Source organism: Lepisosteus platostomus, chromosome 2 (genome assembly GCF_059453375.1).
Source record: "Lepisosteus platostomus isolate fLepPlt1 chromosome 2, fLepPlt1.hap1, whole genome shotgun sequence".
NCBI lineage: Eukaryota > Metazoa > Chordata > Actinopteri > Semionotiformes > Lepisosteidae > Lepisosteus > Lepisosteus platostomus.
In genome coordinates this window covers 78623258-78647884 of record NC_142612.1, presented here as the reverse complement: position 1 = coordinate 78647884, position 24627 = coordinate 78623258, and the positions used below count along the sequence as shown (strand labels likewise).

At 47.3% G+C, this 24627-nt stretch overlaps 1 protein-coding gene across 2 annotated transcripts in view; it reads right to left on the bottom strand.

Moving 5' to 3' along the window:
• Positions 1-272: 272 nt before the first annotated feature.
• anos1b (anosmin 1b) overlaps positions 273-24627 on the bottom strand; it is a 46069-nt gene continuing 21714 nt past the window's right edge. Inside the window, exons 3-14 of one of the 2 annotated variants that reach the window (XM_088620944.1) lie at positions 19459-19521; positions 18245-18452; positions 17280-17464; positions 16029-16158; positions 10982-11187; positions 9267-9402; positions 5082-5249; positions 4097-4191; positions 3142-3310; positions 2472-2707; positions 1944-2082; positions 273-1433 (exon numbers count right to left, since the gene is read on the bottom strand). In XM_088620944.1, coding sequence (XP_088477070.1) covers positions 1945-2082; positions 2472-2707; positions 3142-3310; positions 4097-4191; positions 5082-5249; positions 9267-9402; positions 10982-11187; positions 16029-16158; positions 17280-17464; positions 18245-18452; positions 19459-19521 — 1734 coding nt within the window. In that variant the 3' untranslated portion in view covers positions 273-1433; position 1944. The remainder of the gene's footprint in view (positions 1434-1943; positions 2083-2471; positions 2708-3141; positions 3311-4096; positions 4192-5081; positions 5250-9266; positions 9403-10981; positions 11188-16028; positions 16159-17279; positions 17465-18244; positions 18453-19458; positions 19522-24627) is intronic. The other variant, XM_088620953.1, reaches the window with a different exon arrangement.

The following is a 24627-nucleotide window of genomic DNA, read 5'->3' as shown; positions in this document are numbered from 1 at the left end:
ATGCACAGAATATTGCTTGTGCAAATGTTTAATTAAATAATTTAAACATATTAAACATTTAGGAGTTCCTGGAAAGGTCTGCTCAGCCCCTGGGTGTAGATTTTTTTATGCTTGTGTGGCTTCACAAAACTCAATAAAGGTGCAAGATTTTACACTAAGCAAGAGAAAAAGAAATTAAATCGCAGTTTATCAACCTTGTTCTTGTTTATGTCTTATTTCACAAGGTGTATGCATGGTTTGTAACCAGCTCAGGTGCTTGAGGACACAATGAATAGATTTGTTTATTTTATTTTGTATTTCTGGTATTGATGTACAGTTCTATACATGACAACAGGTACAATATTTACAAAAGGCAAATATAATATAAACACACTAACCCAGGAGCACCGCAAATAAAAAGAAATACTTTTGCTGACTTGGTAGAATAACAAGAGACAATCAAACAAACAAGTCTCTCTGAGAAAAAAGATGAAACAAATCTGCTTTTCTGCTCCAGTGAGGTGCATCCATGTTTGTAGTTTGGAAGGTTTCTACAGTGAAATAAATGCTGGCTCTTCACAAAGGTCTGCCTGCTGGAATGTAGTATAATTCTTGTATGTCAGTGAGGAAGGACATAAGCAGTTTGAAGGCAGCCAGCAGCACATTGCAATCACTCCTGTTCAATTACTTTCTCTGGTGAGTTTTTCAACTGTGTGATAACACAAGGCTAGCATGACTAGAAATGCACTCATACAGAATAACAGCAATTTCTGTATTACTTTCGTGCTCTGAGACAAATGTACTCTATATGAATTTTCTAAAAAAATAAATGAATAAATAAACTTGGAAAGACTTTTCTTCAAAAGCAATTTTATATATTCTGTATTTCAGATGTTAAATATAAAAGTTCACAATACTGTTTGGAATTTTAAAATAAGTTATGGCAAAAACAGCTTCTTCATCTGCTAAGATATATATAGAGGACTATATTCAAAAAGAAACAGTTGTATCTGTATAGAAACATTTCTTGTTCTTCAGAATCTCACAAACACATATCTGAACATTTGAAAGAGACAAAGTATTGAAATACAAGCAAAAGTAAAATACAATGTAACAATATTTAAGATCATTATCAAAATCAGTGCTAATACAAATTATATACTGTACATATACATGGTTTTATAAATTGTAAAGACTTTTTATTCAATGCTTTATTAAAAACTAAAATTTCTATGAGCACATTCCAAAAAAACAACAAAGATTCCAAGTACCGTTATAATTTATATAACAACAAAATGCACTGTTGACGCTTATAAAATCGATAGCAGGTTACTGTCCAGACTGAAATAGAAGTTTAATATTTTGTTCGTCTGTCTTCTTGGAAGCTGTAGGCAGCACTTCGACACACAGTGGTTGAAAAGCAGGCCAAAGACGGAGATGCTTGTAAATTGTGCCTAAAGTTTAGAAAACAAAATGAAATGTTAAGCTCGTTTTAGGTCTGCAGTGCTGAACACTTCCACGGCGAGGCCGCTAGGGGTCACTGTGGGACCATCCCGTCTTCAGTTTTCTCCGTGCAAGGCCAGAGTCACAATGTAGCCGTACCTTGCCTCCATCGTGCAGAGCCGATACTGCCCCCTCCTGGCGGAGTGGTATTTAATAATCACAGATGGCTTGAACACAATCCCTGTACTGTAGGACAGCTCTCATATTATCAGTTATTCAGTCGAAGCGTCGTGGACCTAGTCTTTTTTTCATAGGTCAACCAATCCAGTTAAGCAGGCGTTAACTGTAAAGCAACATCTGAGTCACCACTGCCGGTTAAGCGCTTGGAGAGGAGTGTCCAGAAAAGCTCTCTGTTAAGTGTAAGGATGATTATTGTTGTTAATTAAAATCAAGAAGCTGTCGGTGAAATAAAAAAAAGCAAACTTGAAGACATACAGTTCACACGGGAGAGACCGACTCACCTCATAGCGCCCCGCTGGCCGGCGGAGTGTGGAAAGTCTTCACTGTGGCCGGGCCCCTGCCCGAGGGGCTCAAAGCACGGACCCGCACCTCGTACAGGCTGGCCGGCTGGAGATCGCCCACGGTCAGGGAGGGCTGGTCCTGCAGGGAGCACAACGGGAACAGGCAGCTGTCGGCATCGTCCAGCAGAGGGGAATCACGCCGCCTGCCGGCCGACGCGCGATCCGGCACAACCGCGCCCGCAGCCACCAGAGGTTGGTGGTTTGTTTGAGCTTTTTAAAATGGATGTAAGGGGGTGTTTGCAGACTATTTCGAAGTGCAAAAACATGAAAGCGGTGCGGACATTATTTTTATTTAATTTGTTTAATCTTTTTTAATAACTTGAGTTTTTGTAGTAATATGTACCCCTGACGATCTTTTTTTTGTCTTGAACTGTTATATGTACTCTTGTTTGTATTGTAATTTTTGTTATTCTGTTATGCATAAATAAATAAATTGAAAAAAAAAACGCAGAGGTTGGTGGGACTGACCGGGGAAAGGAGCCGGCTCTGGTAGACGGCTGTGTCGGCGCTCACGCTGCTGCTGTTGCTGGAGATCTGCACCCAGGACAGCTGAAACCCAGCCAGCGAGCCCGGCGCTGGAGCAGCAGGGGCGACCCGCCAGCGAAACTCGGCCAGCACCGAGCCATTCACCGACCGGAAGGCGGCCGTCAGCTTCTCCGGCCTCACCGCGACTTTCCTGGCCAGCGGGGGGCGCTCCGGCCTCGCTAGAAAGACGGGGATACGCAGAGACGCCTTCTTGAGCGCTGGCAATGACTTCTCCGCGTGAAGTTAGTACAACTCCTGCTCGCCGGCAGCTTTCAACGACATGTGAGCAGGAACAAAAAACACACACACACACACACACGTCTGCTTTCAAGAAAATGAATTCCCTGCCTGAGATGAAATTGTTCTGACAGAAAGGATGTTGTCAACAGCGCTGTCGCACTGCAGTCTGGGGAGTTCTGGTTTATTTAAAGGAGTTGTCCCGGGAACTTTAACCTTTGCTAAATCATCACCTATCCGCTTAACACGAGCTAAAGCAGAGCTACAAAAACCGACACATTTCAAAAGGGCAAAACATTGAAAGGCGAGAACTGCGGCGCAGCTGGAAGAGTTCACTTTTCACACTCCTCTGTTTTTCCAGCGTAAGTTTTCTTACCTCCCCTCGCACAGGGCAGAGCTTTCGGCCCCTTCCCTCTCACCGGAGAGCACTGCGGGGTAGCGACAGAGGTCGTGACCTCTGACCCCTGGCCTGCTGCGGACACGGACTTCACAGCCACCCTGTACTTGCAGGCAAACATCAGGCCGGTGATAACGAAGTGTGTTCCCTGCAGTAGGGCCAGAGAAAAAGAGCTTGAACTTGCCGTCGTGTGAAACACCTTCACTCAGTCTTGACAGTCGGTACGTTCTCCCTCACATCTTCATTAGCTCGTTTACAGTTCTGTGTTAATCAAATGAATCTCCAGACCAGCTTTGCTCCGAATAGTGCCCTTCTGCAACTCTTAAGTGACGTTTTAAATCTATTTAAAAAAAATCCAGGAGTCTTCCGACAATTTCAATTGCAATGATCTCATTTTAGATCAAGTCAGCATGCAGCAGATTATTAATCAGAAATCTCACTTAGTTCAGAGCTTTTTTTTTTTCCCCTGACAGGTTTTTAAAAAGTGTTACAAGTAATCATTGCACCACTAGGCTCTTTTAAATCAAACTCCCTGCCTTACCCAGTGCAGGAAAACTCTTTCCTTAGATATTGCAGAACAGTGATATTAAAGTCTTTTTACTTAAGATCAAAGGGAGCAAGGGACATATTTAATGTTGCATTCTTATTACCCGAGTTTGGTATGTAAAACTGCACTGTATGGTAAACATAAGAAATGAGCAAGCAATAGGTTTATTCCATGCTGAAAAAAAGAAGAAAGAGAACACAACGTTTCGGCCGTGGAGCCTTCTTCAGGTGTCATAAGAAATGAGCTCTGTGCTTCTGTGGCTGAGCCCTGTCTGGGCCTGATGAAACCCTGAAGGGCCCACTGCCGGAAGGCTTTCGTGAAGGGGGGCACGTTTAAAAGCTGCAACAGCGAGCTGCGCGGCAGAGACCAGCGCAGACGGCCACCAACCTGCACGGTGGCCCTCCTCGCGGTCTTCGTCATGTTTTTAGCACACAGCTCCGGGTACCACGTCAGGAGATATGTACCGGAATCTTTCAGACTTTCTTCATAAAGAGAAGGGAAAGAAAATCTTAAAGTTACTACAGCACAGGAGGCGGGTGAAGAAAATACCACAGGCCCGGGATTGAGCAATGCGTTTGTCACACGCTTCCCCTCCCATGACTGGAAAATCAACCAGAATCAAAGTTAGTGGTCTGAGAAACATGACACAATCATCTGCCTTTTCTCTCCGCAGCCTGGACAGCAGCTCCGGAGGGGGGCTGCAGGCGCAGGGCTGTGATGTTCACACCTCTGTTTATTTTGTTGACATATTTAACAGAGAAACTTTCCCAAAACATCTCCCCAGTATTGTCGGCACCAAAACACAGTTGTAAAAAAGGCTGGAGTGCTTTTCCCTCCCTTATTCTGTATCCAACTAACATTACATCTTTCACAAAATACATCTCCTACTGAGTTCCAGGTTGTCTAAGCTATACAGATCCCTTTCAGAAACATCTGCTTTTAATTTATGGGCCATGCTGATATTATTAAATCTGTCCTCCTAGTTTTTTTTCTGAGAGAGATAACAGTAAATCAGTGCTCTTTATTTATGGTGTTCTGTGGTTTCTGGAATACACTTTTTCTCTGCTGCCATGGTGTCTCCAAAGCAGTTTTTTTGGAAATTGCAAATCTGGCTTTTTTATTTTACAAACACGTGCTGAATTATCTAAAAATGTCTGGTTCAGCACTGCTCTTGTGCCAGTAATTAAAGCCTCTGTTTTGAACAGGCAAACGGTCAAGGCAATGTGCAAAGCCTTTGTGTAACAAGGCAAAAGTATGTCTGAGAAAATGAGTTAGCATGCATCCCGATAATTATGCACATTTTGAACACAATGCCGTCTTCTTGGAGTGTTGTGTCACTGAATGTGTTGGCTGAGCAAGGGACGTCTCTTGCCTTCGTGGGACGTCTTCCAGAAGACCTTGACCTGCAGCTGGTTGTTGTGGTAGTGTGGGGCGGCCGTCTCTAGCCTCAGGACGCCTGGCACGGTGTGAGAGCTGGGCAGCTCGTTGGAGACTTCCACCGCTGGCCCACCCTGGGCTGGACTGCCAGCGGTGTCTGCTGCTGGACAAACCCAGAGAAAAGAGCTGTTTTATAGGCAACAATTAATAGTGTGCCGACTTCTGGAAAGTTAGAGTAACTGGAATAATTAAATGGCTGACACAGAGAGGAAACCGAGATCATTGTTACCACAGTGTGCACTGAGACCCAGCACTGGATGCCAGAGAACACCAACCCTGCTGTATTTCCTAAAATCCTATTTCTTCTTCTGTGGAGCAGAAGCATTTAATAATGCCTTTCATTCACTATTAAAAAAACAAAACAAGGAAAGCTCACCTACAGTGCTCATGTTTTAAATTTAGCACAGCTGTTCATATATTTTTCAAATATTAGACACAGAATGGAATCGTGGCTTTGACCTTCTTCTGTCTAGTTTTAACTGAAGCTTAAAATACGCGCCGGTGGCAGAGGTCCTGATATTTGCGTTCCACTCAGGAGCTCAGCAGGCTAAAGCTGAGGTTATTTTTAAATTGGCAACACTAATGCTGTAGCTACAGTACCTTTTTTCCATTTCCTAAAAAAGAAAGGAGTGCCTTATGAATGAAATGTTTTTTTTTTAAAGATACTTGCAACAAAAAGAAAAAAAACCCTGTGCTGTAAACTGTCACTCAGAATCGCAGGAATAAGTGTGTTTTTGTGTTTCAGCAGCAATCCTGCCACTTTGTCATCCAGACGTCTCAAGCTCCTCACCTGGTGGGCCCTGTAGCTTTTGGTTTAACCTGCACAGTCAATTAAACAAGGGGCCTAATTATTCCAATTATTTTCTAAGTTAGACATGTATAGGATTTTTCCAAGGTCTACAGTTGATTACACAAGACGGTCACTTCATTAAAGATCAAGTTACTTATAAATCACCCCTGAGTCTGATTAGAAGTATTTCAAATTACGCTGCAAATTAAGTGATTAGATGATAAACTGAGAACAGCCTCCAGGAGACACCTGACCTTGCAGGACTGGTGTTTGAGACCCCTGTTGTAGCTGGAAGCTACGCAGGGCTATGCTGGACCAGTACTGGGATGGCTGACCTCTAGGGCAGTGAGTCCAAACCTCCCTCCTGGGGAACCACAGTGTCTGCTGGTTTGTCACGCTGGCTGGGCTGAAAATCGCTGCCTACCAGAGCTCTGGATCTTGCCAGTTGGTACCGGGTCGATAGCCATTACAAATCCCATTCAACGTTTTAGGCATTGAAAGCAGATTCAAAAATAAGCAGCAGATGGAAAACCGAGCTCGACCAATTTGAATAACCACAAGAGGCAGCGTTCCCCCAGACCCAGGGCTGGGGACCACCAAGCAGGTCGCTACTGTAGGTGGTGTTGGTAGACCAGCAGGTGGTGCTCTTTCCTCTGGGTCAGAGGAATGCCTAGGACCACCATGCAATGGGAGAGCTGTCCTTCAGGTGAGGCAGTGAACAGAGGTTCTGACTACTGGGTCATTAAAGATCCCAAGGCTGTTTATAAGAGCAGGGGTGGCTAAATTCCACTTTGGGCTGCACAGTTCTCCCTCACTACGTTTTCCCCATAATACAATTAAGCAATTTCACAATCCTTCACCTGAGGCTGTGCCTCTTGGGTCCTATGTTTTAGCAGTGGAATTATTTTTTTCAGATAACACTTTAAAAAACAACATGTTTACGAACAGTTCCAATACTGCCAGGGCTTACAATGTTTGGAAATGGTCTTTAGGAAAAAAAAAAAGTACTAATAAAGAGGAAAACAGAGATTTAAAAAAATCAGATATAAAATCTGCTGGCTTGCAATTTTATTTAAAAAAAGAACGTGTTCATTAGAAATAGAAAAAGGGGAAAAGTTTGTCGCGTTGATAATTACTCAAGTGAGTGAGACTAGCTGTGCAGCCCCCATCGTGCTGGGCTGTGTGTCTGGAATCGGTTTGGCTAAATTAGCTGGGGATTTGCACTCTAATTAAAACCAGAAACAAAAACAACAACAACAACAACAAAAAAAGAAAGAAATCACTTCTCTCTTTAGCCCCGTGAATGATATTCCAGGCTCAGCTCAGGGCAAATTACAGACGAAAGGTTAACTACAAACGCAGAGGAGAAAGTAATGGGACGTCCCCTGAGGTCCCCCTCTGCGACCTGCGTTTAAACCTCATGGAGATCAGACTGATCCGAGGCGCAGATACAACACAGGCACTCGCTCCCGAAAACAGGCCGATTCCTTTCAGATGTACAATGGAAATGCCCTGGCTCTGGAGGTGTCCAGTCCTGAGGTGGGGCAAAATCTAGCAATATACAGAGCTCTTCGAAGAAAAGATTGCTTATAAAAACTTCTTAGAAGTTTAAAGAAACATATATGTGCAGGAGATTTTCACAAACTAAGGGTGTGTGCACGGAGGAGTCAAAAGTGGAAGGAACTTCTTTACACAGAGGGTTGTGAGCACATGGAACAAACAGCCCAGTCATACTGTAAAAGCTGATGCTCTGATGATCAATACAACAAAAGAGCAGGATGGGCTGTATACGGTACCTCCCTCTGACGTGCTGGCTTTCTTACTGTACTGCCATGGCTGTGTTGCATGACCATCACCTTCCTGCATGAACATCTGTATCACGTACCACTTGGACAGATGTGCCAGTCTCTCCCAGACACACCTTGGGAGCATAATAGCAGATTCTGTGGAATCTACAACAGAATAATATTTACCGCTCTCTGATGCAGACAGAGAAGATGAAAACCCCTCGCCTGGAAGAAACCCAAGGAAGGCAGTGCAAGCGTTTCTAAGCAGATTAAAATGCTACCATCATTCAGGAATTGACAAGCAATCACAGCTGCTGAGTCTGCACACTTGAGGGAAGCTGAATGAAATTTCCTTTCGGAGTCTTGCCTGGACTATCTGTCACCCATGTAGTAAATGACAAGGGCGGATCGGGCTTGCCAAACTACTGTACCTGCGGCAGGTGTGGGGAGACCCTCAGGCTGTGTCTCAGAGAGAGGGGTGCAGGTGTGGGGAGACCCTCGGGCTGCGTCTCAGAGAGAGGGGTGCAGGTGTGGGGAGACCCTCGGGCTGCGTCTCAGAGAGAGGGGTGCGGGTGTGGGGAGACCCTCGGGCTGCGTCTCAGAGAGAGGGGTGCGGGTGTGGGGAGACCCTCGGGCTGCGTCTCAGAGAGAGGGGTGCGGGTGTGGGGAGACCCTCGGGCTGCGTCTCAGAGAGAGGGGTGCGGGTGTGGGGAGACCCTCGGGCTGCGTCTCAGAGAGAGGGGTGCGGGTGTGGGGAGACCCTCGGGCTGCGTCTCAGAGAGAGGGGTGCGGGTGTGGGGAGACCCTCGGGCTGCGTCTCAGAGAGAGGGGTGCGGGTGTGGGGAGACCCTCGGGCTGCGTCTCAGAGAGAGGGGTGCGGGTGTGGGGAGACCCTCGGGCTGCGTCTCAGAGAGAGGGGTGCGGGTGTGGGGAGACCCTCGGGCTGCGTCTCAGAGAGAGGGGTGCGGGTGTGGGGAGACCCTCGGGCTGCGTCTCAGAGAGAGGGGTGCGGGTGTGGGGAGACCCTCGGGCTGCGTCTCAGAGAGAGGGGTGCGGGTGTGGGGAGACCCTCGGGCTGCGTCTCAGAGAGAGGGGTGCGGGTGTGGGGAGACCCTCGGGCTGCGTCTCAGAGAGAGGGGTGCGGGTGTGGGGAGACCCTCGGGCTGCGTCTCAGAGAGAGGGGTGCGGGTGTGGGGAGACCCTCGGGCTGCGTCTCAGAGAGAGGGGTGCGGGTGTGGGGAGACCCTCGGGCTGCGTCTCAGAGAGAGGGGTGCGGGTGTGGGGAGACCCTCGGGCTGCGTCTCAGAGAGAGGGGTGCGGGTGTGGGGAGACCCTCGGGCTGCGTCTCAGAGAGAGGGGTGCGGGTGTGGGGAGACCCTCGGGCTGCGTCTCAGAGAGAGGGGTGCGGGTGTGGGGAGACCCTCGGGCTGCGTCTCAGAGAGAGGGGTGCGGGTGTGGGGAGACCCTCGGGCTGTGTCTCAGAGAGAGGGGTGCGGGTGTGGGGAGACCCTCGGGCTGTGTCTCAGAGAGAGGGGTACTGTACCTGCAGCAGGTGTGGTGAAGACAAACTGGGACCTGACACTCTTCAGGCGCTTCTGTACCCAGTAGGCTATGGCTTGCACCTGCACCAGGTATGAAGTGCTTGGCTGTAGCCCTTCAAGTTCAATTTCTGGAGTGACCTGCAATGAAACCCATGAGACAAACACATCAGTAATCTCAGCTGTTAAACACACACATAAGACACCGAAGAGGATTTATAGCCAGGTGCCGAGCCATAAAAAGAGTGCTCACATGGGCTGCACGAAGTTCTTTTATTGGAACCAAATGTGATCAACATATTCATCTCAGTCCTGTAACACAGAGAATAACGGACCTTATTCAGATTTTAAATGAGTAGGTCCTCTTTAAAGAAAAAAAAAACAATTTAGCTGCCATTTCATAAATGGACAGTAATGTGAAATGTATCACCTGATTCTGTTTAAGCAAATCCATTGTTTTTAACTTTTGAGAAATCGTGATGAAATATGTTATTACAGGAGGAGAGGGTTAACAAAATAATGTGCAGGAACAATCTGCATTTTCCTCTGTTTTTCAGAACACAGTCTACATCAGTCGTTCAGTTCACGAAGGTTTCAGACCATACGTCTGGTATGCTCTTTAAATAAAGGCATGTAACCTTCCCGTCTACTTGCATTTCATCTGTTAGAAGAAGGGATGTCAGCTATCATTTCTGGTTATTGTAAATCAGGATTACCCTCAAAGCACAGCTAGCCAAAATACTTCATTCCCGAGTACACGCGTGTGCAAACGGATCACAGTCCCTTTGCCGGCTCCTGCCCTTCTGCATCAACGTACAGCGTGTTTCCCCTTTCTCGTCTCGCCATGCTTTGAAAAGCACGCCGATACAGCGTAGACAAAACAGCGCGATGTCAATGCGAGCCCTGACCAGGATTTAGATGTCAAGGCGTTGTTTCATCTGTGACGGTGTGTTTTATTTGCGCTGACACGGGCCCACGCTGAGCTCAACGAGCTCCACAGCTGCCCGAGGGCCACATGTGTGCGAAGGGGTGGGAACTCTCGTAAAAATTCTTCCCCGCGCTAGAGCGGAAGACTCGACTGCCACCTCAATCAAAGGGAAGAAAGGTTAAGAGATTATAACAAGGTACAGCCACTGCCCGCTTCTCCATTAATAACACCTGAGACCCTGACCTCGCACTACAGTTACACTAAAGTTGATGGGACTTTAAACAAGTCACAGACTGGCCGTTCATAGCTACCATGACACACTGCAGACCCCTGACGGTGTCCTGATCTCGCTGCCTCCTGTGCTCTCGCCCAGCGTGTATCATCCAGCGGAGAGGAACGCGTATCAGATTAAGATGCATCTCACAGAGAAGCATCTTCCACGGGTACGATACAGGACAGAGAGCACCTAGCAGGGCGGTGGCTGTCTGGCCAGCAGTTTCATTGCCGTGTGACACGCTTGAGTCGGTTTCTCCCCTGACAGCAAAAGCCGCTCAGCTGACCCTCACAAAGGCCAACCCCCAGCGGTCTCTGGACACGAGTTTATTTTGCGTCCAAAACTGGATTTTTTAAAGCATTTTCAGGGGCTGGGCATTGGAAAGGTGGACCCCAGCATGACGCTTATGGTAGGACCACACAAGGGTGCTATCTCTTCACTTTCCAAGTGCTTGCAGGACACAAGGCCGGTGCCCGCTGTGTAACATGAGCTATCGAGTAGGGGCAGGGGGAGCGTACCCCTTCGGTGACTCTCGAGCTCTCCATCTTGTCTTCCTGCCCCGCCGTGCTGGGCTCCTGGGGACCCCAAGAAACCCTGTAGTGACGGATGGCCAGGTCCTCCTCTCTCGGGGCGTCCCAGCGCAGAACCACATTCACCCGCCCGTCGGCTCTCGCCGTGACATTCCCGCTCCTGATATTCCTCGGAGGCTCAGGAGGGATGGGATCTGCAAGGCACCGTGTCAGATAGTTAACTGCGGGCGTGGGGCGACCTCTACGGCTGCACATCAGTGGGCCTGCAGACCGTGTTCAAATTCCAACCAGTCATGAGCTCAGTTCAATCCAGCCTGAAGATCCAGCTGATGAACTGCCTGACGCCTGCCTTAGAAGTGGTTTTCTAGGACAACAGCTACTGAACACACTTTGATTCCTCACAGCACCGCCTTTCTGCCAAGGAAAGATGGCACTGCAGTCTGAATCCTGGATTCAGAGACATTTCCGCAGCAGGGCGACAGCTCGCGACAGCTGTCAATGCCCGGCATCTGCAGGGGAGAAATTCTTAGTCAACTTTAGAGACGCAGAAAGAGAGATGGATTCACAGACAGACAGAAGAACTAAGCAGGAGAGATTTTTATTTTACTGACAAGCACTTTAGGTGTTATAGTATGGTAGACTATAGTATACATTATCTCAGTTCAGGTGTGTGGCTGTGTCAGCATGCGTAGGCTGCAAAGGAACAAGTAAAGGTTTATTTCAGCTGTAGAGAGAAGAAAGAAAACACAACGTTTCGTCCCTTCTTTGGAGCTTACACCTGAAGGCTCCACGGCCGAAGCCTTGTGTTTTTTTTCCTTCTCTTTTCAGCTGGAATAAACCTTTACTTGTTCCTTATCATCTCAGTTTTATCTGATTATTCCGGTTTTGTACAGTGGAAACCATGACCAGTTCTGGAGAATCCCGGAGACCATAACCCATGGAAAAGCATCGAAGGAGAGCAGGAATGTGAGTGGGAACAGGCTGCAGTGAAGAAGGAGCAGGAGTGGGGGTTCAGAAGGGCTGATTTTAAATTGCCCTGAGGCATAAGAGAGGGGGACAGAGAAAAAAACTGTTTCTAGCAGCCCTCCTGCTCCCCTTCATTTCTCAGCTGCACGTCTGCTCTTCAGATCCTTCATTTAAACTTCACAGCTTTCAACTTTCTACCCAACTTACTGTGTAAAGAAGGATTTATTTGGAACAGCCAGCATGCGAAAGGCATTAGGGCTAAGCTGCCTCTGGTACTCCTACAGGCAATGACAGATCCGTGATGTGAGCAATGCTGCCTGAATCTCCCACTGCAAAAGGATGGATGTTTCTGTCATCCATCATAGTCCGGTCAGGCATTGGCAGGGTGTAAGAGTGTGGCTCCTATTTGTCTGACTTGTTGCTTATTAAAGGTTAGAGTCCAGATGACCGGCCATGGAGCAGGGCCAGCACACGGTTCCTGCATCTCTGATCAGCTCTCCTCTCCCTGCAACTGGACTCTCACAGTGAAATCTGTGAATCCCTAAGGCACACAGCAGCGGCTGACACTGAGTGTCCACTGAAGGGTCAGCTTTGGCTGGCCTCCGTGGCTCAGACACACTCCGCTATTTGGACCACTGATGCTCCACTCTAGGACTCAAAGAGCCACATTCTGGCATTTTTGCCAGGTCTCCCTGAATAATGACCTCCTTCAGACCTGAGAAATGTGATGAATTGCCCCAATTAAGAACATTATTAAGGCAATTAAATAATTAAGAGGTCAGGTAAAAAGAAAACCAGGAGACCCCTGTGACCCTGGAGGGCTGGAAGCCTTTTTCACAGTCACTAATTGATCCCCAGTGCTTGTGGGAGTGAGGATCCAGAGAGGGAAAAGTGACATTTCATGGTGACAAAAAAGCAAAAAAAACTTATCGGAGTCATTGCACAGAAGAAAGTTCATTTAAGAGCTTTAGAGTGGCTTTTAAATGTGACACAAAATTCCCCAGGGGCTTAAACTGAAATTGAGCAGGAGTCTTGTGTTTAATATGTGTAATAAAAATAAACGTCTATAAAGACAGGCCAAGACGCTGAGACTACAAAACTGTCAGGTCTCCAGCCCACAAAAGCCTCATAATGAGTTATCAACTCAGCATCTGGTCCTCACTGATATTGAACAGCACAGGCTTTTCACCAGCTTATGAAGTTAGGTGAGAGAGGGGTGAAAATAACCTTAGGTGATAGGAGACAAGTAAATTCACCCTCTCCAGAGCACGTCAATCAGAGGAAAGAGAAGATTGCTTTCCTGAAGTGCTGCCCACACCGCACACTGCAGCTGGAAGAGACAGGCTTGCAGCCATTGGGAAACTGAAACAGGAGTTTGCCTCTAGGCTGTTTCCACAGGAGTTGTGTTTCGGCCTCCCAGCTCTCTTATGACCGACAGCGCGACAGAGACAGCACCACCGCAAGATGGGAGAGCCCCAAAACAAAGCTTCTGTTTCATCCAAGGGGAGCTTAATAAAAATCGAGTTTTGCTTCTTTCGGTTACGGGGGGGGGACAGCTGTCACTTAGATTTTCCTTCCCTGCCTTATCAGCACACCGTTCGCTTTCATCTGCGGCTTTCCCCAAGCGAACCCTGACCCCGGCATTCCTCATCCACCAAAATACTTCGCCGTTTGATAAATACATCTAATTATTCGAAGATGTTTCAGTGACACACAAAACTAATGGAGAAAAATTCTTTCACCAGCGCTTTAATGCCCATCGCCATCGCTCCTGTCCTCCCCCTCCTGACTCCAGATACCGCGCGCGGCTGTTCCTGTTCATCTTCCAGTATGCCCTGCGCCTGCGGCGTCACAGAAGTGAGCCAGCACGTACGATGGCACTGCCGCTCGGACAAGCATGACGCTAACGCTGGGTAACGCGAGGGAAAAGGCTGGGGAGAATTCGACTCTGAACCTGGAGTCGATAATGCAGAATCTTAGGAAAGAAATATGAGCCGTATCGCAAAAGCAGTTAATCTCTGCCTTCTTCTTCCTGCCTAAAACAATCTCATTCCCTGTCTGCGGACCTGCTGACACGTACACTTATCTCCCAGACAAAGCTGCTACTTTTTGCTTTTCTAAAAAAGATGCTCTCAAGAAGCAGGAAATTTCAGACGCACACGAAGCTGATGTTTTCTTCTCACAACTGAAACAGAAAATCGGCTTACTTCATCCAGACAGGACACTGGGCCTGCTGTGTGTTGCGGGTATTTCTGTAGCTACACTACACACGGAGTCAACAGCAGACAAGCCCGGCACGCTGCTTGAGTTTTTGAAAGCAGATTTTCTGTAATACAACATATTACACAGCACTGAGAGGAGTACAGAAAATGAAGCGCTGGGTGATTTTTCTATAGTTCGTATTTGGCCTGGGCCAGGGTTTTTCTCCAAGATCACTGGCTGGTGGAGCACAATCTGGGCCTCTGTCCTCACTTCCTGTGCTGCACTGCACTTGGGCATTGCTTGGTCTTGAGTCTAATTGGCATCGATGTGAGTGTTTTTGACTCCACAGTAGCAAATTGGGGGAAGAGTTCGGCGGCAAAAAGCTTTGTTAGTCCTGTGAGAGATCTGTTTGAGTTAGATAGCATTGCATCGTGGCGCCTATATGACATCAGAATCTGAAATATTATAGAATCACCAGGATTGTCATAGCAAAAGGGGAGGGATATTTATGCACTCGGCATATTTTAGTTTTTATTTTTTATCTATAGTTTTCCCCAATCTAATGTCTTTCACCCCTGAAAGTGTTTAGTTTGAGCATTCAAGATTTAAATCAAACCGGAGCATCACAATTGGGACATCGCTGGAAGGGGACGAATACTTGTGCAAAGGTTGGCAATTTAGTTCGCACTGTACAACAGAAAACCCCCAGCGCTATTACAGTAATGAGAAAAATGAGCACATTTCAAAAATGCAGAAAGCTGCCTAGCGAACAAGAATCAAATATTTTTATTTTACTGAAGATGGAGGACAGACATGGAAAGTATTTGTTTGTAATCTTTCATGGCACTCAAAATATGTTTAACATCTGATTAAAGGTTAAGGACAATTTCTCTTCAAGCTCCAGAGGTTGTGCAGATGTGGCGATTACTGGTGCCAGCAGTGCTTAAACACAGCAGTTTGATGAAACGCTAGAATTCTCTGGGTTCTGCTGCAGACTTTTATAGAGATTTAGTTTGTCTCGCAATGTTGTTGTGGGTAATTCTTCAGAAATGATTTGGCAGACATCTCGTCTTTAGAATGAAAGCTTGTCGTAAGTGTGTTTTAGTATTAATGACTAGTATTTTAGTATTAATTAGAGTGCTAGATTTAAATTAAATTAAATGTATTCATTAAATTTATTCCACCTCCCTCTTGCTTTGCTGCTTTCATTTTTGTTGAGCATGTGAAATTAAGCCACTCTAGCTGACTGTACGTACTGAACAACTGTCAACGGGTCATTTACTAATTCTGTACTCTTACTGATGACTTTCATGTGCTAAACTGTCCGTTCTTGTTAAAACAGTGTGAGAAAAGCAACATACATTGCAAAATATGTGGATATTTTAATTTTTTGTTATCACACGAAGATTGGAATTACAGATTAGGGCGAGTATCACAGTATTTTACACTACAAATCTGCTGATCGGGCATAAGGTTCTATTGGAAAATACTGTACAAATACTATCTCCCAACCGCCCCACCCCCCAGAAAAACACTGCTCATTCATGCTTTTAGATTTCAGTCAGTTTCAAGTAAAATTAATCTGCAAAAGAGAATACGTGATGTCTGTATAAATTAATTTTTTGTGCGCAAAATTCAATAAAGGACCAGCCTTAAGGTGTTGCAAGACGTTTGCAGACAGAAAGGTTGCAGACCTCCTGGTTTACGGTTTAGGTTGGAAATCGAATACTGATCTGGCACAGAGGAAGCCTGCATCCCCCAGCGCTGCTCTCCAACATAATTCCAGAAAACACCATCGGATCAAACCGCCAGCCGGGAAGCCGCATGCGCAGTGAGACGCCCGCCCCGCCCCGCCCCGCCCTCTCACCTCGGGAGGAGAGGAAGTGCTTGCTGGGCGTGGTGAAGCCGCGGGTCCCGTGGGCGTTGACCGCGCTCACCCTGAACTGGTACCACCGGTGCGGCCTCAGGTCCCTGAGCAGCGCACGGTCCTCCACGGTCTGGTGTCGGGGGGGGGGTAAGGACAGGAGGAGGCAGGTTAGAGAGCGATCGCCCGTTACCCACCGCAGCCTGCAAACGCCCTCTCCCGCCCGGCTGATGAGGCGCTGCTGCCGAGCAAGAGCAGACCCCAGTGCGGAAACCCCAGGAACACCTCCCTCAGTCCGCGATGTGCAGAGCATCCGAAGAGCCCGTCTTTCAGGTTAATGAAATCCGGGACGATTGCATCCCCGAAGACGGATGGAATAAATTCCGCTGGGGGCGACAGCAGCCAGGGAGGAATCCCCACTTTCATGCAGCTGAATGGTCCCGAGTGCTCTGATCCGTACGGGGTCAGGTTTTTGAGCACCTCTATTGTTTTAGACAGCAGCTTTAGTGGTTGTTCTTTTCCTAACTGGAATCTGGAAACAGAACTGGCAAGAAGATTCTCAGATCCTGGGTTCTGAAGGGAGGGGGATGCCCTCCTTCCTGGATGCTCTGACAGGACGCCGGGTTACTGTGCTTGTGTTGCTGAGGTAATTGACTGTGAAGCCTCGGACGGCTACAATTACACAGGCCTGTCTGTGACTGTTTCCAGAGCCCAGGCAGGGGTCCAGCTTGCTTTGTCTGTAAAGAGCAAATCGGTGCCTTACGGAGATCAGAAACCTGCGAGGTCAGCCCAGGCCTGCGATGTCATTTTTGAGAAAACTGGTCCGTTTATATTGTGTTTTTTACAGACAGTTTCTTTACCAAGCCAAAGCACCTCTCTTACTCTATTAGCAACGTACAGTACATTTCCACTCGCTTAATTCAGAACCTGGCTTTCCAGACCTGGTCCTGCAAAGACTCTGATTTTTGTTGCTTCTGTGTGTCTTCTTCAGTCACTGGCTAAATGTCCACTCTGGCCTTATTTGTACTGTAACTTACTTGTAATTGTAATTGACTCAATTAAGTAATTGAATATTAGGTTTGTAATTAAACCAGAGAACCTTGCAACTGTAAGAGGACTGGTGTTTGGAAACCTTTACATGAACGAAACCTGCTCAATTTGCATTTGCTCAGTTTGCTAAATTGGCCTCTACAAATAATATTGCCGGATTTTATCCACCCACCACAAGTCATAACGACTGTTGTTTGATTTTACCATGAGGACTGTCTGCCACGGCGTGGCTTCATCTTCGCTGGGGTGTATCCCATAATTCCACCGTCTCTGCAGGATGTGCAGCACGGGCTCCACAGAAACATTGAATCGGGATTTCCAGGAGACCTCCACCAGCCCGGCTCCGTCCTCCAAGAACGACATGTCTTTCCTGGGTTTCAAAGGGACGCCTTCACAAAACAAAACAACAACAAAAAAACACGAATTTACCAAAAACGCCAAAAAAACCCCAAACAAAACACATTCCCGAATGGTTCATGCGTGTAAAGAACAGCAACATATTTGAACCCCAGGTCTGTCTGCGTCACAGAATGACGCAGAAGCACGTCAAGGGAGGCATCTGTACACGTTATGGCCAAAGGATTCAAACTGAGCTTTGAAAAAACAAAAGAAAGAAAGTATCCAAGTCATGGGATACGGAGACAGGGAACCAGAGGGGACAAGGACACCCCAGACTGGGGACCAGGGTTCTAGTGATGAGACTGCAGTTTCTGGGGGGTGTGGGGGCTTGTCTTTGGGTCACTCTCAGCAGCGGGGTCTCCCGGGAGGGTCCAGGGAAGACGGAGTGGGACAGGGGTTTGGCCAAACGGCAAAGACATGCTGTTATTTCTGAATGGGGAAATTCCGAGACACCTGGGAGGGCGAGTGCACCTCTCCTTCCTCTGGAAGCTGCCCCGTTGCGTGGGGGTTCAAGAGGAAAGAAGCTCCACTTGGAAAAAAACCGAACCTGCCAGGACCTTCTAAGAAGGAACCCTGAAACAAATAGACACACCAAGCAGATCTGTAACTGCTGGGATTGAAAAGGCCGCTAACCGGAAGTTAAGAAAAAAACCCAAGCAAATGCAACACTACATTCTTAGGGTTCTAAAAGGATCCAGCACTGGAGCTGGGAATCCCAAGCCAAGGCTGTTAGCTTCCCACCCAGGGCAGACGGAGGACATGCCCCTCGCCTTTAAAGAGGTTGGCCGGAGTCTGGCAGGTGTGCCCGCAGCCGTTGGGACAGCACTTCCTGGTCCCAGCGCAGTCGCGGTCCGCGGCGCAGCTCTCCACGCAGGCCGCCGCGAAGCCCGAGGCCTTCTGGGGAGCGGGGCAGTCCCCCTGCTTCCGCGCCCGGATGGAGCTGAGGAACTCGGAGCTGGTCACACACTCGTGGTGCTTCTGCAGGGGAGAGCGCAGCGCGGACAGCGTCAGGGCCCTGCCTCTGCCCGAACCCGCCCCTCCGCGCCCCCCCGTCCCTTCCCATCGGCTCCGTTTCGCTTCCGAAGAGGGGGTGGCGAGCGTTTCACGAGGGGCCTGTCAATACGACATTTATTCCCAGGCCTCCCAGCAGTGCTCCAGCAAAACCTGCACAAATCATCGCCTGTCTCGTGATTGATATGAGTGCCAATAATTTCACACGCATCAGGACAACAACTTAACTGCTGCAAAACAAGGAAACGATACTTCTGTTCCCTCCAATCAGGGAGGTACAATCCTGCCGAGACTATAATGATAAAAAAAAGACCTCGTTTCATTAAAGACGGTGAGCTTGATCTGTCTAAATGTACACTGGCATTTGTAAAGGGAAGGATAACGTTTTCTTGTCATCGCTGAACTAGGCTCCTTACGGTTTCTGCTTGTGTTAAGCTGCAGTCGCAAAGTGGAAACTGTGCGTAAATCGAGAAGGATTAAATTCTCGCTGTTCCTGAGCGGTTTTGTCAGGGTAATGGATTCTCTGCACCAGGGGAATGGTTTCAATCAGGGAGCTGGAGGAGGTTTTTTCTTCTACTTACACAAAAACATATTGCAAACAAGAAGATAAAAGAGTCGAATTATTGCTCCTGAAATGCCATGATCTTTTATTTAAGTATAATAATTCAGGACCTCACTAATGGTTTGTCTTTAGCTCTAATTTGAGTACAATAATTTAGAACCTCACTAACTCTGAGTCAAGGAATTCCGAATCGAAGGGTTTGGACATGAGCTCTTTTTTCTCTTTCTTTTTAGGACCTTTAACGGGCAGCTACAAAAAAAACACTTTCTTTAATGCATCTGTTCTCGTAGACATGCTTTCCTCTCTACCAGGGGGATTTTAATGGCTGGCAGACGTGTAGCACAATCATTCCATTTCTCAACTGCAGAAGACACTGCCTCCCGCTCCGACGGAGAGCCTTCCAGAACTCACCTCACAGGGCTTGTGGGACACATCTCTTCGGGACTCCCACAGTTCCTTGCATGGCTGTAAGCACTGTAGACACAGAGGACAGGCATGTCAACTAGGTCTCCGGAGAAGACAACGGAATCAGAGAGCAAACTTGAAGCGGGCTTGAAGCATGTGGAGACCAGTGTGCGGAGCTCAACACAGGGCCATATCACAGCAGCCAGAACCTTTCACGGCTCTCCGTCAACGGAACCGGGAAAAACGTTCCGTAGTAGCAGTAGCAGGAGTCCTCGTCTTTCTCTGTGACGCCTTTTCGAAAGAGTTCTGTTGGGCGCAGTTTGCGAACGGTACAGGCAGGTCGAACAGTGTGCTGGGGCCCCAGACTCTCTCAGGAGACCTGCGCCCTGCTGCGCACTCTCGGGATGTATCAGCTTACGCTAAACCAGCTGCTCAGGGGATGTGTTATGTCCTACCTGGCGGCTTTGTCTGTCTTCTTTAACAACATAGGAAGAGGGCATATTTGGGAATTGTTGTGACAGTGAAAGGGCTGAAGGCAGTAAGGGTAGCTTGGTGGGAGTGTTTTTTATTCCATGGGGATGCGGCTTCTTCTCCCTGTTGCTGTGCCCTGACCTCTCTCCACAGAGACATCCCGCCAGGAGACGGGCAGGTCATTTCCGAGTTTGTTGAGGCCTAGCTTGTGAAAGTGTCAGGCTGGGATGGATCAGATTTCACCAGCGTCTGCATTAAGGCTTGGTCACCCAGCCCCTGCACAGAGGCTGCGGCCCCAGTCACTGGCAAGTGGAGGTGGAACATGGCTGGAACCACAGTGGCAACCAGGGAGGGGGAGACAATTTAATACCATTACTGGCTACCCCTGTCCCACCTGTCAGATGGAACAGGCCATGACATTCATTCTAACAACCAATGTTGCCACACTTTGTTCTGTAAGAGAAATCTTAATTTACATGGAGGTGGACAGTACAGAACAACACCTTAAATGAATGATCAACAGCTAGCAAGTGAACAGAAAGAAGACCTCCCATCTGGTCAATAACAATAACAACAAGATGATCAATGCAAATTCCTTGCAGTTGTATTGTGGTTTTCACTTGATGATACCAAAGTTCTGGGAGGGACCCATTTCACCCCTGGCAGAACTGCAGCCCCACCTGGTCAACACAGCAGCCCCAGATCAGGGCAGGAGTGAGAAAGTACTGCAGCCGCTGAATTAAAGGAGAGCTTTAGGGAGGCCAGGTTGTGCCAGACCAGAGTGGAAGGGAAAGAGGTGAAAGACATATTCACAACAGTTTAGGGCTAAGACTGGTCATAACATCTTTAAAAGAACTACATTTTTGGTTGTCCAATAAACATCTTGAACCTACCATCAGTAACTGACCTTGAAAGACTCTGCTGAGCAAAACACACAGGTTAGCACCACTACTCCCACCAACAGTGCCTCTGGCTCCTTAATAACCAAGTAGTTGGGTTTAACATCTTATCTGCAGGACAGTGATGACGATGGTGGTGATACATCGCTTTCCGTCACGTTCTCATGCCGATCTCTGTTTGACATCTCAGGACTCTGCACAACTGAACCGTGAAAAGCTGTTTTTGTGTTTTACTGTACTGTAGTTCTATTCATTCAGCAGGATTACTTTTTTGGGTGGTTCCCCCCCCCGATGCAGGCAATCCTTGGAAAACTGCCTTGCCAAGTTGTCACATCTTGTAGCTGCTCAACAGAAGTGCCTCACGCTGATATAGACAAACACTGTGGTAATTTCGTATTAAAGAAATGTGACAAGGAGATTAAAGTGGGTGAAGAGGAAGTAATGAATCATGATTTAGTTTCACTTAAGAAAGAGTGCAGGACATGAATAATCATCCCCGATCCCTCCTGCTCCCTCTGTGCCTGCGATCAGACTGTACTCCTGCTTCTCCTCTCTACGTGTCATTCTCCTCTCCCACTTGACTTCAGGCTAATTCATCAAATGTGTCTCCTCACAGCGTGGCTTTGTACCCCCATCAGCGCACGAACATTTGTACATTTCTTTTAAATGCGTCTGAGAATATGAAGACATCTGTTGTGTGTTACCGAAATGATCATGCAGACATCTGCCACTGCCTGTTTTCCACCGCAAAAGGACCGGTGCTGCACTCTTTAAGGCCGGGCTCTCCTTTCTAAAAATAACTTTGACAAGCCAGACAGGGAGCAGTTTGTGCGCGATTTTAAAATCAATAAGTGAAATGAAACATTCTCTTTTATCCTGGGATGCATTTGACAGCTCATGAGTGCACATACACATCCAGTCACTGACCAAAGTACCGATCATGCTCGGACATAATGTAAGTATCTAATTCATCCTAATCCTGCTTTTACAACTGCTAGAGAGATGGAGTCAATACACCAGTATTACCACCTTGCAGGCCTGTCAGTTCTGGGATGGGAGACCTCCAAGCAAAACCAGGTTTCTGCTCACTGGTGGACCAGTAAGTATTGCTTTTACATCCTCGACCTGAATTTCCAAAATCGAAAAGTCAAAACAATATCCAGGAACACTGTGATGTGGAAGGTGCTGCCCTTTGGATCTGATGCTAAGGTAGTGTCCTGACTACTGGGTCATTAAAGGCCCCTGTTGGCACTGTGGGTAGGAGTAAGGTATAATCCCAGTGTCCTGGCTAAATTCCACTCTGACCCTGGATGATCTGACCTCCCTAAAGCTCCCTCTTAATTCAGCTGCTGAAGCAGTTTCTCACTTCTCCCCTGATCTGCTGTGCAGTGAGGCTGCTGGGGCAGAAGATTGTCGTGTGGCACCCTGGTGTTGCTGGGCCTCACTGGTGGATGACGTGTGGCCTTAAACTTGGAAAGAATCAATGGTGAATGTGTACATTTTAATAATCTTATTAGACTAAAATTGATGTTTCAGAATTGAGGTGCAATGCTTTTGTCAGCCACTATATTAATCAGGAAACGTGGCATACCTTGCTAATTAAGGATTTAAAACCACAATCTTGATTAAAAAAAAAACATATGCATGGGTGTTATGTCTACAAGTCAAGAGTACATTAACAGTAATAACAGAACTCCAGAGTTGGTGACTTCATAAAACCTTTTAATATAAAACGAAATATCTGTTATTCTACCGAAATTAGAGCACTGTCACTCACTCAGTTACCAGTAAAGTTTTTCATCTATAAATGTTTGGAAAAAAACATGGAAAAAAATCACATTTGATATGTAATTTAAGTAACAGTGTGCAAGTGAGTTTTTATAATGTAAAGTAGCTTTCAGTGGATGATTTGAAGATAAAGAATTTTCAATTAACCACTTTGAGTATCAATTCCAAACAAGCTGCCTGTGCAAAACCTATCATAAGGTTGTAATTCCCACAAGACTAACAGATAATGAATTAATGTTACTGAATATGCAGGCCTTGAGAAACGCTGCCATAGAAAATATTTGCTTTCTTATATCCATGCATTCATTTTTTAACTGCTTCTTCCAATACAGGGGTGTGGAGGAGCCAGAGCCTAATCCAGCAAGCAACAGGAGCAAGGCGGGATACCATGCCAGTCCATCACAGGGCAGACTCAGACACACACCCTCACACCAGGGCTAACTTTCCCAGAAGCCAATTAACCCACCAGCGCGCTTTGGGACTGTGGGAGGAAACTGGAGCACCCAGACCAAAACATCAGTTTAACCAAAGTATAAAGGTTTCGTGCAAGTGGTCAGAACCGGCCTTCCTGGGAAAGAATGATGTCATGTGACATCAGCCCGCTGACGGGCCACATGGGCACAGTGTCCCCCTGCGCTGGCGTCTGTGATGGAATCAGGCCCAGCCCAGCTCAGTGCACACAGCCTCTCTCTCATCAGCGCTGACAGATTTCTTAAGCCACCTTTATAACCTCACTTCCAAAAGTGCAAAAAAAGCTACTACATGTCTGGGAGCCATCAATGTGACAACACATTCTTGCACAAGCTCAGGAGATCTGCAGACACAGAGAAATAAGACTGCTGACATAAATCTATATCTCTTCCTCTCCAGGCCTGACCAGAGCACCTATCACCATGCCCAAGTGTACAACAAAACTAGCCATATCTTTGGAATGAGGTGATAGGAATATTCCTCTTCGCTCCTTTGACAAGGGTTATCCGTGACTAATTTCTAGATATGCAGGCCTGATGTGTGATAACGTGCAATGGGCAGGATCTGTTTTATTGTAACTGACAGCTGACACACACACTCCAGATAAGGCAAGAGAAGGTAAAGCGCCAGACCACCATATTGTCTGTGAACAAATATCATGAAGGCTTTGTAAACAACACACAGTCCCTGCTTCAAATCGGGATTGAATCAGCGCAGAACAGTGTTCTGGCACAGGATTAGGAAACACTATATAGAATTTAAACTGATGACTGGAACTAGCACCTTTGAAGATGCCTGTCGTATTGGACATTCCTCAGACCCCTAAATGTTTTGCAGAAATATTTGATAATTTTTTTATAAGCATCACTGTTTTTGTATTTATTATGATGTTATGTCACAACAAGGAACTAACAGTGTGTAACGAACAGTTCTTTCCGGACCCTATGCGGACGACACAGTCCGACGGAGTGGGGAAACACTGGGGAAACGTCATGCAGGAAAACGGGGCTGAAGACAGGGGGGCGTGTCCAAGGTGCGCTGGTGCACGGGGGAGGTGTGGCCGAGGCGAACAATCCGAGAGTAATCCTTAGGGAAAATCCAAAACACACGAGTAAGTCCAAAACCAGGAGATCCATCAGAACAAGAATTAAAAACCACGAAGGCCGGGTCGGAACCGGCGGACGGGGAACAGGAACGGGAACCGAGGTTAAAACCTTAACGGGACCAGGCGCTTCCTGGTCCCGGACTCGCACGATACGGAAATCAGATGCAGAGCCCGGAAGAGCGTCAGCGCCTGGCTTATAAGGTGGGCAGGGAATAGGGCGCAGGTGCATGGAATGAAGTCTTTAGTGAAAGGGCTGGAGCACCCTTAAGGAGGGGGGGACTATAGTCGTGACACAGTGCCAGTGGTCCTGGAGGTCACAGCGGGGTCACTGTAAGGTTATAAGGTCAGGTAGCCTGGCTTTATCGAGATCCTCTTGAGCACGTTTCACACAGCAGAGGGCTCAGCCCGCTCCAGTCTACCAAGTACCACTTTACACCATTC